Source organism: Vulpes vulpes, unplaced genomic scaffold (genome assembly GCF_048418805.1).
Source record: "Vulpes vulpes isolate BD-2025 unplaced genomic scaffold, VulVul3 u000000652, whole genome shotgun sequence".
Lineage (NCBI taxonomy): Eukaryota > Metazoa > Chordata > Mammalia > Carnivora > Canidae > Vulpes > Vulpes vulpes.
In genome coordinates this window covers 3130143-3148344 of record NW_027325771.1, presented here as the reverse complement: position 1 = coordinate 3148344, position 18202 = coordinate 3130143, and the positions used below count along the sequence as shown (strand labels likewise).

The following is an 18202-nucleotide window of genomic DNA, read 5'->3' as shown; positions in this document are numbered from 1 at the left end:
GAAAGCCACAACTGCCTTCCAGACAATTTTAGTATTACTTAAAGTATCAGTGGGCTTTGTTCACTGGAGAATTTTTTTTTAAAAAATTGTCATTTAGGGCAGCCCCAGTGGCTCAGCAGTTTAGCACTGCCTTCAGCCCAGGGTGGGATCCTGGAGAACCAGGATCGAGTCCCACGTCAGGCTCCCTGCATGGAGCCTGCTTCTCCCTCTGCCTGTGTCTGTGTCTCTGCCTCTCTCTCTCTCTCTCATGAATAAATAAAATCTTAAAAAAAAAAAAAAAAAGATTTTATTTATTTGAAAGAGCACAAGTAAAAAAAAAAAAAATTAAAAAAAAAAAAAAAAAAGAGCGAGCACAAGTGAGGGGAGGGGCAGAGGGAGAAGCAGATTCTCCACTGAGCAGGGAGCCTGATGTGGGGCTCAATCCCAGGTCCCAGATCATGACCTGAGCCGAAGTCAGATGCTTAACCAACTAAGCCACCCAGGCACCCCCACATGAAAATTTTTATTTAGCCAGGGTACTTACCTCTAAAGTATCATGAAGACGTTGCTTTAATTCAGCGTTTGACAATTCTGAATTTGAATTAGGGAAAAACAAACAAAAAAAATATTTTTTTAACTAGTTGAACACAGGACATCTGTTTACAAAATATCAAATACGATTTTTTGTCAGGAGGGAAGAATTGGAATAAACCAAATACTGATAAAAAAAAATAGGTTAAAACACTGCACTAATGAAAAGACACAAACTTTTGAAGAAAAATACTCTTTAAAAAAGGACGGTAATAAAACTGTTAATGAACTGGTTAATTACTACATGCCAAACAGTAATTAACGTTGGTGAGTGAAGTAAATTTTGGTGTTTGGCTTAAGTACGATCAATACAGTGATATGAATATCTAAGAAATAACCTGAATTTAGTTTCTTTTTTTTTTTTTTTTTTAATTTTTATTTTTTATTTTACGATAGTCACAGAGAGAGAGAGAGAGAGAGAGGCAGAGACATAGGCAGAGGGAGAAGCAGGCTCCATGCACCGGGAGCCCGATGTGGGATTCGATCCCGGGTCTCCAGGATCGCGCCCTGGGCCAAAGGCAGGCGCCAAACCGCTGCGCCACCCAGGGATCCCCTGAATTTAGTTTCTTTCCAAGGAGAATGACTAGAAGTCTCCTGTAACTTCAATTATTCTCTCCTTAATGTGATCAATTGAGACATTACATTGAGCTTCCCAGGAGCTTCATTTTCATTGTGGTCTCACTGGCAACAGAAAAACATGAAAGTGATAAATTACAAGCAAGATTAAGAAGAAGTGAAAGGAAGAAAAGATTTTTTTTAGAAAGAGTATGTTGAGGGACATTAAAAAGTTTCAAAACAGTTTTTTCTTTGCTGTTCTGAACTCTCCATATGATGGTATCAAGGCAAAAACTAAATCTTGTTTTTACTCTGATGACACAAGGTTCCAGAGGGACAGGTGACACTGGGTTGGCAGTGACCAGTTCCACTGTTGTAACACATGTGGTAGGTAGAATAATGGCCCTAACCATGAGCACATCTTAATCCCCAGAACCTGTGAATACATGGCAAAAGGGACTTTGTCCGTGTGATTAAGCTAAGGACTAGGGGTTTATCCTGGATTAACCAGGTGACCCCACTGTTCTAACAAGAGTCCTTCTAAATGAAAGAGGCAGGAAAGTCAGCGTCATGGTGAAACAGCATGAGAAAGACTTGACCAGCCATGGCGGGCGTCGGAGATGGAGGAGGTTGGCCACAGACAAGGAGTGCACCCAGGCTCTAGCAGAAGCTGGAAAAGGCATGGGACTCTGGAGTCTCCAAAGGAACTCCAGGGGAGTTCCTCCAGGCACAGTAAAACGTGTAAGATAAGTTATCTTATTATTATTTACATTTGTGGTAATTGGGAAATTACCTATTAGCCATAAGAAACCAATAACAATATCCTTATGTAGGATGACGCTAAGTTGAGATAAAAGACCCAACAAGACAGGAACTCGTATCTCTACTGTTACATCTTGTTTATACCCCAGTGGTTTCCTCAGTTCTCATAAAGGCATCTTAGCATCATGTGCCATTTTCAACATCTTGCTTGCAAAACTGAGCCCATCCTCTATGCATGATAAGGAACTGCAAGAAAAACAAGTAAATAATCCCATCATAATTTCAAGAAGGATTTTGAAAGGTGGAGAAGAACCTCATGAACAACATGTTTTTTTTTGTGAATCTGAAAACCATGTTTCTTAAATTATTCTCATGTTGTTCTAATTTGTGCTTGTTCCCCTTTGATGGGGGAACTTTTACAACATGGATTATAAAAGATTCAGCCAGACAAGAGCTGTGCCACCAAGGAGGCATGGAGTCACCCCGGGTTCCCAACCATTTTGGAGTTGTAACATTCTCTCACAATGATTCTGAATTTTATTCTTTCCTTAATATGTGACATAATTTTATATTTGGTTATGATAATCTTTTGAGGGCATCTGGCTGGCCCACTCAGTGGAACGTATGGCTCTCGATCTCGGGGTTGCATTACCCCCGTTGGGTGTAGAGATTACGTTTGAACAAGATTAATCTTTAGGTGGAGGATTTCATGACATTCCTAAAAAAAAAAAAAACCCAGAGGTACACATTTGCCTGGAGCACACCTTCCCCAGATAAGTATCAGGTTTGGACATCAGTTCATTCTGGGGCTCAGAAGCCACCTCTTTAGATAGGTACGCCTGGCCCTTGCCTGAAAGAGCATGCTCCCACCCCTCCAAATACTCTGTGTCCCAGCACTTAGGACTGCCTGCTGTTACACAGCTGTTGACTGGTAGATTAATTTTTTCTCTCCTCCACTAGAATGTCAATTTCATGACACAGAGACTCTGTGGTTCATTCATGTTCCCAGAGCCTCCAACAGCCTCTGGCATCTAACAGGTACCCAATAAATATATGAATTAAAAAAAAAAAAAAAAAAAAGGTTGAGGCATACCGCTGAGTCATACACACACCAAGAGCAAGGTAGGTAATTGCTGGTATCACCAACATCCGTGTTAATATGGAGTAATCACTATACTTTAGCATTTGTACAACACTTGGAAATAGAAGCATGGGCTACTTTTGTGCTGTCACCAATCCCGAGAGGTGAATAGAGATGAATTTCCGAACTCCACTGCAGTCACCTTTACCTTATGCTGGAAGGGTGGAAGGACAGGGGATTCACAGGACAGGAGGGTCAAGGAGAGGGCACGAGGCATTCTTACCACTGCTACTCTGGCGTCCGTAGTGGGAAGGCCTGGATTCTTTAGGGCAAGTATCCTGCAAGCTCTTAGGCCTGGAAGACTGAAAACTGGCCCTTCTTTCTTCCCCCTTTCCTGGAAGCAGGAGAGGGCTAAAGTTCTTTCCATCAGATCTTTTTCTAGATGTCGACAACTGGGAAACTTGCGCTTGGAAAACCGCGCCAGGCCTCCTCCCGAGGCCATACCCTAAATCGCCGTCCGCCAGGTCGTCCTCAGTTTCCCAGGGCTGCACCTCTGCCTCACTCGGCGGCCTCACCAGCCTGCTCATCGGCCAGATGCCTTAGTCACATAAGGCAGAACAGGTCACCTGCGGTTCAGAAGAGCACTTGTTTAGAACCATCAGTATGACAGGCTGGCCCTGGGGAGGGCGGGGAGGGTGTGCCAACTAGGCAGGCAGGCCTGTCCGCTTCAGGGTCTCTAACAGGTAAGGGCCTTGCAGGGAGGAAGAGACCCAGCCCTCTGATTTCAGAGGCTGCAGGGCACTGCAAGGAGGCAGGGAAGGCCTTGACTGAACCGCCGCTGATCAGGGGAAAGCGGCTCAGCCTTGGCCCAGGAAAAAGGAGGGCCATGGTCTTGACAAGCCTGGTGGCAGGAAGAAACTGAGGGCGGCCCCAGAAACCAGACGTGCAGCCACTACGGAGCCCAGCCAGCCACGGTTCCCTCGTGGCCCTTGTGCAGGCTGGGGGCGTGTGGCTCTCAGAGCCTCTCCTCCGGCTCTGCCCTGCTCATCCTGCTTCCGTGGCGGGGGGGGGGGGGGGGGGGGGGGGGGGGGGGGGGGGGGCGGGGGCTCAGCAGTGGAGCATCCGCCTTCGGCTCAGGCCATGACCCCAGGGTCCTGGGATTGAGTCCCATGTCAGGCTCCCCACAGGGGGCCTGCTTCTCCCTCTGCCTGGGTCTCTGTGTCTCTGTGTCTTTATGAATACATAAAATCTTTAAAAAACAGGGGGATCCCTGGGTGGCTCAGCAGTTTGGCGCCTGCCTTTGGCCCAGGGCGCGATCCTGGAGTTCCAGGATCGAGTCCCACGTCGGGCTCCCGACATGGAGCCTGCTTCTCCCTCCTCCTGTGTCTCTGCTTCTCTCTCTCTCTCTATATATATATATGTCTATCATAAATAAAATAATAAGTAAATAAATAAATCTAAAAAAAAATCTTTAAAAAACAAACCCTTCCATATTTTTCTAAATCAGGCCACTTAAAGGGGGAAAGGTAGTGGGAAAGTGGGAGCTGAGTAAAATAGGAGTGGGTTCTGACCGGCCTATGATGCCTCCCCAAAGGTAGGGCAACCTGAAACTTCTCCCATGCTGGCGCCCAGGCCTGTCCAGTGGGCCAGCGTAGAAAGTCGGCTCTGTAAGAATAGAGAATTTTGTCTGTTTCCATCATCACTGCATTCCCAGTGCCGAAAACAGGATCTAAGACATCACTGGTGCTCAGTTAATACTTCATAAATAAGTGAATGAAGGAAGGAATAAACAAATTGAAATCCTCGCCTATGGGGCAGAAAAACAGTCACCCCAGCAAGACTCCACTCTGAACACTGTGCGGCTAACTGCCTCCTCTCTTCCCAGAGGAAAATATTCCAGATCAAAATGCCATACAAGGGATCCCTGGGTGGCGCAGCGGTTTAGCACCTGCCTTTGGCCCAGAGCACGATCCTGGAGACCCGGGATCAAGTCCCATGTCAGGCTCCCGGTGCATGGAGCCTGCTTCTCCCTCTGCCTATGTCTCTGTCTCTCTCTCTGTGTGACTATCATTAAAAAAAAAAAAAATGCCATACAGTACGCTGAGCCCTCCCTGTGTGCAGATCCCCGGCCCCTGCGGGCACCTGCCTGGTAGCTGGAGAGCATCTTAATGCTCAGCCTTGTTCCTCTTGTACCGACTATAGTTGAGAAGGACTTTTACCACCAGCCCTTTCAAAATAGCTGTTTTGATGTAGTTGTTTAGAAACATCTCATCCTTTTCTCTCAAGACTCAGAAAAAAAAAAAAAAATCTCTTCTACATACCCTGCTGTTTAAATAATTGTTCACCAGGACTTTCAAAAATAATTGTCTTAGTCTTGCATTTTTTAGTGAGATGTTTCTTTTAATCTTCCACTATTATAACCACACAAAGATGCCAGATAAATTTGATCATATTTGAAGGGATTTCTGTTGTTTTTAGGGTTAAAGTACCATATATTCCTATTTTTTTTTTAAGATTTTATTTACTTGAGAGAAAGAGAGACAGCATGTGCAGGGGGAGGCTCAGAGGGAGAAGCAGGAGCCCCACTGAGCAAGGAGCCTGACGTGGGGCTCGATCCCAGGACCCCGGGATCATGACCTGAGCCGAAGGCAGATGCCTAACCAGCTGAGCCACCAGGCACCTCAGTACCATATATTTTCAATATTTGAAAGCAAAGACCCTTAAAGATTTGAAAAGATAACATCATAAAAGAAGGTACACCGATGGAAAGATGGTCAGTGTCATTAGCTGTCAGGGAATTGTACATTTAAACTACAGTGAGATTCTGATGCATACCACTATCAACTCTAAGTGCTGCTGCGGATGTGGGCACACACAACTGGCAGAGGTGTAAGACGGTATGGCTACTGTGGGAAAGTGTGACAGTTTCTTTGAAACAGGTGATCCAGCAATTGCAGTTCTGATATTTACCCAACAGAAATGGAAACATGTTCACACAAGGATGTATGCACAACTGGTCACAGCATTCCTCAAATTGGAAACAAACCCGAATGTCCATCAACAGAAAAACTGTATGGTGAGTCCATACAACAGAATATCTTCAGCAATAAATAACAAATGCCTAATGTATGTAACAATGTAAATGAATCTTAGAGCCATTATACAAACAGAGGAAGCACATGCCATGCAAAATCCTGGCCAAACTAATATACCTAACAGACAACAGATCCTGGTTGCCTAGGGTGGGTGAGAGGCTGACCTCAGGGAGCATGAGCAAACTCTCCGGGGATGATAGAAAAGTCTTCTATCTTGACTGCATGAGATGGTTTGTCAAAACTCATCATCCTCACAATGGTACATTTACTGTATGTAAATTATATCTCAATAATATGAAAAAAAATTTTAACAAATAAGGGACCTTTATCTGGATTAGGGGACAAGAAGAGAAATGTGTTAATCAGTTATAAGAATATAACTCCTAAATAGGAAAATTATTGGGATCCCTGGGTGGCTTAGCAGTTTAGTGCCCCCTTTGGCCCAGGGCATGATCCTGGAGTCCAGGGATCAAGTCCCACGTCGGGCTCCCTGCGTGGAGCCTGCTTCTTCCTCTGCCTATGTCTCTGCCTCTCTCTCTCTCTCTTTCTGTGACTCTCATGAATAAATAAAATCTTAAAAAAAATTATTAAACTAGATGCTTTATTTAATATATTTTCCTTTTTTAAAAATTTTTATTTATTTATGATAGTCACAGAGAGAAAGAGAAAGAGGCAGAGACATAGGCAGAGGGAGAAGCAGGCTCCATGCACCAGGAGCCCGACATGGGATTCGATCCCGGGTCTCCAGGATCGCGCCCTGGGCCAAAGGCAGGCACTAAACCGCTGTGCCACCCAGGGATCCCCAAAACTAGATGCTTTAAATCAGCACCGGTTCTTTTCCAATGATGTAATAATAGCACGTGTTGCTTATTTTCTGTGTGCTAGGCACTATTTAAGTGTTTTATTTAGATCACCCTATTTAATCTTGACTTTGCAAGATAATACTGTTACTGTTCGGGGCAGCCCCGGTGGCGCAGCGGTTTAGTGCCGCCTGCAGCCTGGGGTGTGATCCTGGAGACCTGGGATCGAGTCCCACATCGGGCTTACCGCATGGAGCCTGCTTCTTCCTCTGCCTGTGTCTCTGCCTCTCTCTCTTTGAATAAATAAATAAATCTTTAAAAAAAATCCTGTTACTGTTCAAGTCTAGACAATTACACTTAAGCACAGAGAAGTTAAGTAATATAGCTAAGAGAGAGAACCAGATTCTGAATCCTGATCCCTAATGTCAGAGACTGTGACATTCTTAGCTGTCATTTGAGGAATGTGAGCTTAATATCAGAATAAGCCACATTCCTATTACTTATGACATCATACAGAACTGAAAATCATTTTTTTCCCCAAATTTTTTACAAAACCATCTTGGCTCCTTCACAAGTTCATTTCCAAAACAAGTCAGTCTATTTTTATTTGTCAAGATAGACAGGAAATTATTTCCCGACTCAAAGTATAATCCCTAAGCAGCTGTGCTCTACCTCTGGCAGATTCCTGCTCATCAGTGCACTCACACGCCAGTTAAGGAGGTGCAAGCAGGGCTAGGCAGCCGGCAGTGGAGAAAATGGAATTGGTCAACTCAAAGGGAAAAAGCAAGAGGAAAGAGTAAGCAATCGCAGGATGAGCTAAGAACCTTTCGTGATGTGTCACATAAATTCAGGTATCTGGGTTCACGTGGCACACAGTGAACCTCCCATGACCCCAGTACTCTACCGCTTTGAAAACTGTGACTTTGGAAACGCTGGCTGTGTACTCTTCCCACGTTTTACGTGCTAATATTCATATGTAATACAGTCAGACGGACTGACTTTTAGAACACATGCCTTCTAAGAAAGGGAAAACGTCTGAAATTACTGCTGTTCCATTCCGTCCGTTTTAAACGTATTGAACGTTGACCACCAGGGGGGCAGCAGGATGTGTGACAGAGAAGGTCTGAGTTCAAATTTCACTCCACCACCCACTGCTCTGATCTTAGGCAGGTCCCTTAACTTCTTGGAGCATGTTTTCCAATCCCCAAAATGACTTTAAGCATTACTACTTTATAGGGTTATTCTGGGTGCCATCGATTTATTTGAAGCTAATGTTCAGTGAATCAGAGTATCAGTTTGTTAAAGGGGAGGCTTGGATAGGATGATGCTTTGGTGCTCCGGGGCTCCAAGATTCTAGATGGATACCGGCATTTCCCAGTGTGCCCCAGAACACTAGTTCGCACTGTCAGCTGTTGCCAGGAATGAGAGAGCCTGTCAGTTTTACTCTCCGTGCTGGACGAGCTATCCACGACTTCCCCAAGTAACGCGGGCAGGTGGTCACCTGGGAAAGGCTAGAGGAGGAGCGGCCTGCAGCCAGCCGTCCTACTTCTGCGCCGCACAGCTCTCTGAGAAGTGACGGAGTCCAAGGCCCAGTCTGGCTCCTCAGCCCGTCCACCCCGCAGGACTGACCGACGGCCTCACGCCTGCCTGTCAGGCTCCTCCTCCTCCCTGCCTGCTGGCCATGCTTGGCTGCCACTGTCAACACAACTGCATTCACGCTTCCAGCTGGATATCCTACCAGCAACTCAAACACGGGCTTCAAAACAAACGCACTAAAAAAAAAAAAAAAAGAAGAACAACGCACTGCCCCCCCCCCCCCCCATCCCGAGTCCTCCGTCTCTGCAGGTGCCCGACCAGGCCAGAACGTTGGGATTTCCCTTTTCCTTGATCCCTTCAGCTGCCGTGCTCCAGGCCCACAGAATATCTCCAAACCAGATCCTTCTTTGGATATGAACTTTGCAGTCCCCGCTGAGATTCTTGTCTCTCCTGGATTTAGCCTGCTGCCCCAGGCACGGGTCCAGTGGTGCCCCCTCTCTCACCCTAAGACACCCCGTGGCTCCCACGGCATAAAAGTGTCACCCTGAGACTCCAGTTCTGACTTCCCATTTCAGCTGTCACTGCTTCCTGCACAGGCCCTATGCTGCCTTGAGGACAGCACCTGCACCCAGGCGTCGCCAGGGCAGCCCCGCTCACGCTTGCGCTGCTGCCCTTCACCCTGGGAATGCTCTGTCCTCAAGTCCCCCTCAGCTCGTGACAGCCACTCCCTACAGCAGCTCTCCTGACACCCCTGGGCCAGACGTGGCTTCTCCTACCCCTGCAGTATCCCTTTTTATTTAATTTTATTTTTAAGATTTAGAGAGAACGTGCAAGTGGGAGGAGGGACAGAGGGAGAGAATGTTCGGGGAGACTCGGGGCTCAATCTCCCGGTCCATGAGCTCATGATCTGAACAGAAACCAAGAGTCAGGCACTTGGCCACCCAGGCGCCCCATTTAAAAAAAATTTTTTTTAATTGTTATTTAGGTCAACTCTACCCCCAACATAGGTCTCGAACTCACGACCCCAGGATCAACAGTTGCATGCTCTTCTGAGACAGCCAGTCAGGCAACCCTGTACCTTTCCATTTTCTTAAAGATGTATTTACTCCTGAGACACAGAGAGGCCGAGGCCCAGGCAGAGGGAGCAAGAGACGCCCGCGGGGACCCGAGGCGGGACTCGATCCCGGGCCCCCGGGTCACGCCCTGGGCGAGGCAGACGCCCAACCGCGGAGCCACCCGGCTCCCTGCACCTTTCTAACAGTCCTGCCTGGTATTTTTACTGCACTGGCCCTTCTGCAAGGAGTATCCTGGTCTCACCCGCCCAGAGACAGGCGACGGGCGGAGCTGACAGGAAGCCGGCTCCTGCCCAGGGCGCTGGCGCTGGCGCTGGGAGCGTCCACACCCACCGGTGCTCACACGCCCGTTCCTGTCGGGCTCGGCAGGGGCGGCCCCTCGAACCCCCGCTGCCCGGCGAGGACCCGCCGCACCACCCGGCCCGGCCTTTGTTTTTCAACTTTTTGAGAACCATGGCCTTAGCTGGCCGTGGAGCTGCAGAGACGGCGCCGGCGCGCCCGCGCTGACCGGAGGGCCCGCTGACCCCAGCCACCCGCACGGCCGCCACGGGCGTTAGCCGGGCTGCCCTGCGGCCCTCGGGGCGCGAAGGCTCCGCACTAACAGGAGGCGGCGGCACGGCGGGAACAGCACCGCTCCCCCCCACTCCTGCCTTCCATTCCTCACAGCGCCTCACCTGGGGAAGGCGGCCCGAGCACCAGGACTCCGCTCGGGCCCGCGCCCCCAGAGCGCCCGCCGCGGGGACCGGGTGCCCCGCGCCCCCCGCTCGCCCCGAGCCCCCGGCGCGCCCCGCTTACCTGGCGTCCGGCCGCTCGCCCCGCGCCCCGCCCTCCTCCAGCCACGTGACGCTCGCCCCGCCCATCCAGCCACGAGACCGCACCGACCCCCCCGCGCCTCAAGTCACGTGACCGTGAACAACCCACCCTCCAGCCGCTTGCCCCGCCCCCTCCGGCCACGTGACCGCGCGCCGCCCGGATGGGAAGGAAGGGTGGGGCCGCCTGGGACGCCGCCGCCCGCCCGCCCGGCCCGGGGTTCGCCCACCACGAGGGGCCGAGTTAGGGACGGGCACGCGGCTTAGAGAGCGAGCGAGAGCCTGTGTGCCTCGACAAGGTAAAATGAGGCGGTTTAAACCAGAAGTGTCTAGGGGGCCCGTAGGAGGAAGCCGCAGGCGAGCGGAGGGTGAGCGGCGCCCGTGGCCCGGGAGCGCGGGCTTGCTTCCCGCCGCGGGGGGCGGGGGGCGGGCCCTCGGGAGCTGCCCCCGGGAGCGGTGCCCACGGCCCTCAGGACGCGCGCCCTCGCGCCCCACCGGCCGCCGCCGCGGAGAGGATTTCCACGGTTATTTCCGAATATCCAACGTTCACGCAGTAACTGACGGGACGTGGCGGTGTCCGACCCTTGGCAGGACTTGAAATGAACTCGGCGTTGGAATAAACGAACGAGCCCCTTCTCCCCAGGAGCGGACGCCGTTCATCCCGCCTCGCGTCCGGACGCAGCCCGCGGGGCCCCGAGCGCGCGCCCAGCCCCTTCCGGCCGGCGGAGCGCACGTGCGGGCGGGCGGGGGCCGTGGGGGCGGCCCTTGCGAACCGGAAGTGGCGTCGCTCCCGTAGACCGGTCGCCTGGTCGCGGCCGCCGCCTTCCCGCTGAGGGGTCTCAGAACCGCACCCCCGGACGGACCCTGGCAGTGTTCTGTCAGACCCAGCGGGCGGAGCTTGGGACGCAGCCACACGGAACGTTTACTTAAAAGATACCCGACTTCGTTTGCAAAACTGCGCGATGCTGCTGAGCCGTCGCATAACAAATGTGTGCTGAACGCCTTTAAAAACTCGTATCTGGGGACGCCCGGGGGCTCAGTGGGTGTGCGCCTGCCCTCGGCCTGGGGCGTGACCCGTGATCCCGTGTGACGGGATCGAGTCCCGCGTCGGGCTCCCCGCATGGAGCCTGCTTCTCCCTCTGCCTGGGTCTCTTCCCCTCTCTTTCTCCCCCTCTCTCATGGATAAATAAATAAGATCTTGCATCTGCCCCTTTGAGTGCACTTCGAACCTAATATATATTTTTTATTTCCTTTTTTTTTTTAAATTTTTATTTATTTATGATAGTCACACACAGAGAGAGAGAGAGAGAGAGAGGCAGAGACACAGGCAGAGGGAGAAGCAGGCTCCATGCACCGGGAGCCCGATGTGGGACTCGATCCCGGGTCTCCAGGATCACGCCCTGGGCCAAAGGCAGGCGCCAAACCACTGCGCCACCCAGGGATCCCTATTTTTTTTATTTCCTAAAGATATTTATTTACTTGACAGAGAAGGGCAAGAGAGCAGGCGAGGAAGAACCACCCCCGCACCATGACTTGATCCAAAGGGGCCCCTGATATCTGTTATTTAACAGCTTTATTTAGCTATTATCCACGTAGCATGCAATTCAAAGTATAGGACTCTGTGATTGTGGGCAGCCCTGGTGGCGCAGTGGTTTAGTGCCACCTGCAGCCCAGGGCGTGATCCTGGAGTCCCGGGATCGAGTCCCACGTCGGGCTCCCCGCATGGAGCCTGCTTCTCCCTCTGCCTGTGTCTCTGCCTCTCTCTTTCTGTCTCTATGAATAAATAAAATAAAAAATCTTAAAAAAAAGAAAAGGGACTCTGTGATTGTTAGTGGTTCACAGAGATGTGTAAGCATCAGCACAACCAATTTTAGAATATTTCCATCACCCCAGAAAGAAACCCCTTATCCATTAGTAATCACTCGTCACTCTCCTTCAACTGGACCGAGCCCTGGAAGAACCACTACCCTCCTGTCTGCTTCTAAATAGCTACCTGTTTTGGACATTTCCTTTTTTTTTTTTTCCCCAAATATTTTATTTATTTATTCATAGTGACACAGAGAGAGAGGCAGAGACACAGGCAGAGGGAGAAGCAGGCTCCGTGCAGGGAGCCCGACGTGGGACTCGATTCCGGGTCTCCAGGACCACCCTGGGCCAAAGGTGGCGCTGAGCCGCCCGAGCGGCCCTGTTTTGGACATTCCTTAAGTGGAGTCAAACAATTTAAAGTGTTTTGTGACTGGCTTCTTTCACCTAGCATTATGTTTTCAAGGTTTACCTATGCCGGAGCATGTATTAATACTTTTTTTTTTTTTTTTTAAGATTTCATTTATTCTTGAGAGACAGAAAGAGGCAGAGACACAGGCAGAAGGAGAAGCGGGCTCCATTCAGGGAGCCCGATGTGGGACTGATCCTGGGCCTCGGGGATCACGACCTGAGCCACGGGCAGATACTCAACTGCTAACCCACCCAGGCATCGCAATACTTCATTCTTTTTATGGCCAAATAATATTCCATTTTATGGATATACCACTTTTATTGGCCATTCATCAGTTGATGGACATTGGATTTTTTTTCCAATTTATGGATATTATGAATCACGCTGCTGTGAACATTCAACACGTTTTTGTGTGGGGCCCTTTGGGAGGCTCAGTGGTTGAGCATCTGCCTTTGACTCAGAGTGTGACCTCGGGGTCCTGGGATGAGTCCTGCATCTGGCTCCCTGAAGGGAGCCTGCTTCTCCCTCTGCCTGTGTCTCTGCCCCCACCCCTTTCTCTCATGAATAAATAAATAAAATTTAAAAAAAACTTTTTGTGTGGACAGATGTGTGTTTTCATTTCTCTTGGGTATATTCCTAGGAATAGAATTGCTGTATCATATAATACTTTATTTTTAACATTTTGAGGAACTGCCAAAAGGATTTTTAAGGCAGTTGCACCATTTCATGTTAACACTAGCTATATGAGAGAGTTCTAACTTCTCCACATCCTCACCAACACTTCCTGTTTTCTAGAGTTTTTTTGTTGTTGTTTTGTTCTTGTGTTTTGTGGGTGTTTGTTTGGTTTTGATAATAGCTATTCTAATGGGTATGAGGTGGTATCTCATGGTGGTTTTTGTTTTGTTTTTGTTTTTTTTTTAAAGATTTTATTTGTTCATGAGAAGCACAGAGAGGAGAGAGGCAGAGACACAGGCAGAGGGAGAAGCAGGCTCCACGTGGAGCCTGATGTGGGACTCCATCCCGGGTCTCCAGGATAACGCCCTGGACTGAAGGCTGAGCGACCCGGGCTGCCCTCATGGTTTTAATTTGCATTTTCCTAATGACTAATGGTCTTGAGCATCTTTTCATGTGTTTACTGGCCATTTTATATATTTTGAAGAAATATCTATTCAAATCTGTCCATTTTCAGTAGAGTTCTATATATTTTCAAGATTGAGGTGTGAGAATTCTGTTTTGGATACTTGACCCTTATCAGGTTTATGATGTGCAAATATTTTGCACCATTCTGTGGATTACCTTCTCACTTTCTTTATGCTGCCTTTTTTTTTTTTTTTTTTTTTTAATGTAAACTACACCTAATGTGAGGCTTGAACTAACGACTCTGAGGCCAGGAGTTGCATGGTCTACTGACTTAGCCATCCAGGTGCCCCCCATGGTGTCTTTTTTTTTTTTTTTTTTTTTAAGGCAGATACTTAACCTAACTGACAGAGCCACCCAGGTACTCCTGTCATTTCTTTTAAATAGATACAGTTAATTTTTGTGTATAGATTTTGAATCTTGCTGGTTTGTTTAGTAGTGTAATAGCTTTTGAAAAAGAAAAAAAAAAAAGAAAGAAAAAAAAAAAGAAAAAGATTCCAGGGGCGCCTTGGTGGCTTAGTTGGTTAAGCCTCTGCCTTTGGCCCAGGTTATGATTCCAGGGTCCTGGGATTGAGCCCAACGTGAGGATCCCTGCTTGGAATGGAGTCTGCTTCTCCCTCTGCCCCTGTCCCTGCTTGTGCACACACACTCTCTTTCTCTTTTTCTCTCTCTCTCCCCACCCCTTCCAAATAAATAAAATCTTGAAAAAGAAATAGGTAGATTTCAGGAGCACCTGGGTGGCACAGTCAGTTAAGCCTAAGACTCTTGGTTTCACCTCCATCAAAAATTGTCTATATTGGCATGGATTTCTTTCTAGACTCTCTGATCTGTTCCATTGATCTGTGTGTCCATCCTTTCGGTTTGCACATTATCTTATTTTACTCATTAATACAGATCTTGAAATCAGTTACAGTAAGTTTTTTTTCTTTTTCTTTTTTAACTTTGCTCTTCTGTGTCAGCATTGCTTGGCTACTCTAGTTCCTACATGTCTCCATATGAATTCTAGAATCAGCTTTTGTGTGGGTTCTCTTTGGAATTTCTACATAGATAATTTTTGTTAACTGAGAGTAGTTTATTTTTTCCTTTCAGCTCAGTATGTCTTTTATTTCTTCTCTGGCTTAATGCACTGGTGAGGGCCTTCCCCACCCCCAGATGACCAAATGACCAATTGGCTTTTTATTCACCAGCCTTGTTAATAACAGCAAAGTTTTTTGAATCCTCTCTGGCATAAAAATAAACCCCTTAGACAATAAACCTCTGAATGGATTTCAGGAATCTGTGAGTCTTTGAAAAACAAAATATTTTATAGTAATATATGTATTTGTATTCCTTAGAGGAAGTGTGTTCATAGTTATATCAGACTGTCAGAGGAATTTATGTCATCAAAGGAACTAAATTTTAAATAAAAGCCTACATAGGTATAAAAAACTTTCAGGACATTGTTTCTCACATATACAACAGTTAAAGTTACTGAGAACTGTGATCTACGTATGTATCATATACATATGTTTTTTGTTTTTTCTTACCTTCGACTCTCCCCACTCCATGGGAGAGGATACATGCTTCTTAGCTTTGACCCCATCACTTTTTTTTTTTTAACCTTCTTTTTTAAGATTTTGTTTTTATTTATTCATGAGAGAGAGAGGCAGAGACACAGACAGAGGGAGAAGCAGGCTCCATGCAGGGAGCCCGACGTGGGACTCCATCGTCTCCAGGATCACATCCCAGGCTGCAGGCGGCGCCAAACCGTTGTGCCACCAGGGCTGCCCTAGTCTTTTTAATAAAAAAGTTAAGTAGGTTTGAATAAAACCAAGCAGTAAATGAGGTTATTTCTAAAACCTTCTTCAAATAACTGTAAGATGTTTAAAGAATTATCAATAGTTTCACCTAGGATTGAAATAGTATATTTACAAAATTCCCAAAAGGTGTTGTATAGGTCCACATTAGACTCTCTATTAGATCATAATCTCCCTTCCGTTGAAGGAAAACTTATGATGAGTCAATTTCAGTGTTAAGATAATCAGCAATTGGGATCCCTGGGTGGCTCAGCGGTTTGGCGCCTGCCTTTGGCCCAGGGCGCAGTCCTGGAGTCCCGGGATCGAGTCCCACATTGGGCTCCCGGCATGGAGCCTGCTTCTCCCTCTGCCTGTGTCTCTGCTTCTCTCTCTCTCTGTGTCTATCATAAATAAATAAATTTAAAAAAAAAGATAAATCAGCAATCATTTAATAATTCATTGAATCCCAGTAACGAATACTGTCTTTTCAAAACAGCCATTAGTTTCACTAAAAATAGTAACAAACACATATATGGTGCTAAGTATGTGCCAAACACCATTTAATCCTTACAAGAGTCCTATGAAGTAATTATCCTCATTTTTTGTGATTTGACTCCAGGTACTACTGGATAGCACCTTTGTAATATTATCCTAATCCGAGTTCTCTTTCTTCTCTACCTCCATACTCATTCTTTTTTTTTTCATTTAAAGATTTTATTTATTTATTCATTATAGACAGAGAGAGAGGCAGAGACACAAACAGAGGGAGAAGCCGGCTCCATGCAGGGAGCCTGACGTGAGACTCGATCTGGGGTCTCCAGGATCATACCCTGGGCTGCAGGTGATGCTAAACTGCTGCGCCACCGGGGCTACCCCTATACCCATTCTTCAAAGCCCTGCATCCTACATCATTTGTTCTTTTCTGATATTCATAGTAGGGAAGAGTTCTGTCTTTTGTCCTCTCCTGCTGTTAGAATCTCCAGTAAGGCACTTGCCACCATCTACCCGATTTGTTGAAAGTGTCCATTTGCTTGTATATCTTCCTTGTATACTAGGTTACAATGGTCTGGAGGTCAAGAACTTACCCTGGGAGGCACTGCCCTTCAGTCACTTTTGTCCCCAAAAGTGCACATATATAAGACAACCTATGGTTATTAAAATGAATCTGCTAAATGTTACGTTCCTATGAATTTTATCCAGAAATTGACTTGACAGATAGAATCGCTCATATGCAGAGTTCCATGTACATTAAGCAGCATAACTAAATGGGGTAGAGCCTGCTAAGGTAGAGTCCTGACTCTTGATACTTTCTAGCTGTGATCTTGGCTAAGTCACTGAAGTGACCTGGTTCCATCACATGTACTGGAAATAATAATACCTGCTTCAGATGTGTACTGAGAGAGTTCACTTTTTTTAAAGATTTTATTTGAATGAGAGAGAGAGCATGGGGGAGAGGCAGAGGGAGAAGCAGACTCCCCCCCTCCCCCTGCAATGATGCAGGATGTGGGGCTCAATCCCAAGATCCTGGGATCATGACGTGAGCAGAAGGCAGATGCTTAACCGACTGAGCCACCCAGGTTCCCTGAGAGTTTACTTTTGAAATGTGAGTGTTGGACAGCCCGGGTGGCTCAGCAGTTTAGTGCTGCCTTCGGCCCAGGGCATGATACTGGAGACCCCAGGGTCAAGTCCCAGGTCGGGCTCCCTGCACGCAGCCTGCTTCTCCCTCTGCCTGTCTCTCTCTCTGTATCTCTCATGAATAAATAAAATCTTTTAAAAAATGAAATTAAAAAAATGTGGAGTGCTTGTTATATGATAATATATATACATGCTATTCTCTTACCATTCTTGGCAACATTGTAATAGTAAAAAGCTGGAAACAATCATCAGTAGGGAACTGATTTAACCGATTATAGCCATCCTAAATGGACTTCTGTGCAAATATTAAAGATATTAGGGATCCAGGGGCACCTAGCTGGCTCAATTGGAAGATCATGGGACTCTTAATCTCAGGGTTCAGTGTGAGCCCCATATTGGGTGTAAAGATTGGTTAAATAAATAAAAAAAAAAAGAAAAGAAAAAAGAAAAGATAAGGGATCCAAAGATGTAGGAATGACTAATAGGTGTATGAAAACAGGCTCAAGGTGTATGGTGGTTAAGTAACTTAAACCTCTGACTTTTGATTTTGCCTCAGTTCATGTTCTCAGGGTCGAGCTGACTTAGGATTCTCTCTCTCTGCTTCTGCCCCTTGACCCTCCCAGCCTGCCCCCAAATGAACCAAAATGAAAAGCACTGAAGATGGAAATGAAATATGACTATTTTGTCCATAGGATGGCTACTAGACAAACAGTAGCATGTGTTGGCAAGGATGTGAAAAAAATGAAATCCCTATTGCATAGATGGTGGGAGTTAAATAATGCAACCACTTTGCAGAAACAGTTTGGTATTTCTTCAAAACGTTCAACTCAGTTGCAATATGATGCAGCAATTTCACTGTATACCCAAGAGAATTGAAAACCTACATACACAAAAAAACCTGTACACATATATTCATAGCATAATTCATAATACCCAGAATGGATACAACCCAATTGTACAGCTGATGGAATGCGTAAACAAAATGTGGTACATACAGTGGATTATTATTTTTTTAAGACTTATTTATTCATGAGAGGCAGAGGGTGAAGTAGGCCCCCCGCAGGGAGCCCAATGCAGGACCTGATCCCGGATCCCAGGATCACGCCCTGAGCCAAAGGCTCAACCGCTGAACCACCCAGGAGTCCCAAGTGGAATATTA

General features: G+C 47.2%; 1 protein-coding gene across 6 annotated transcripts in view; it reads right to left on the bottom strand.

Moving 5' to 3' along the window:
- Window positions 1-10982, bottom strand: part of CCDC125 (coiled-coil domain containing 125) — a 30918-nt gene extending 19936 nt beyond the window's left edge. For 2 of the 6 annotated variants that reach the window (XR_011999153.1, XM_072745355.1), the window contains exons 1-3: window positions 10268-10348; window positions 3252-3594; window positions 524-570 (exon numbers count right to left, since the gene is read on the bottom strand). Coding sequence is in view for 5 of the 6 variants with exons in the window: in XM_072745355.1 (XP_072601456.1) it covers window positions 524-570; window positions 3252-3555 (351 nt within the window). In the remaining variant the exon portion in view is untranslated. Of the gene's footprint in view, window positions 1-523; window positions 571-3251; window positions 3595-4539; window positions 4634-8364; window positions 8636-10267; window positions 10361-10776 lie in introns of those variants that run through there. The other 4 variants (XM_026019817.2, XM_072745354.1, XM_072745353.1 and 1 more) reach the window with 4 other exon arrangements.
- Between the last annotated feature and the right edge of the window lie 7220 nt (window positions 10983-18202).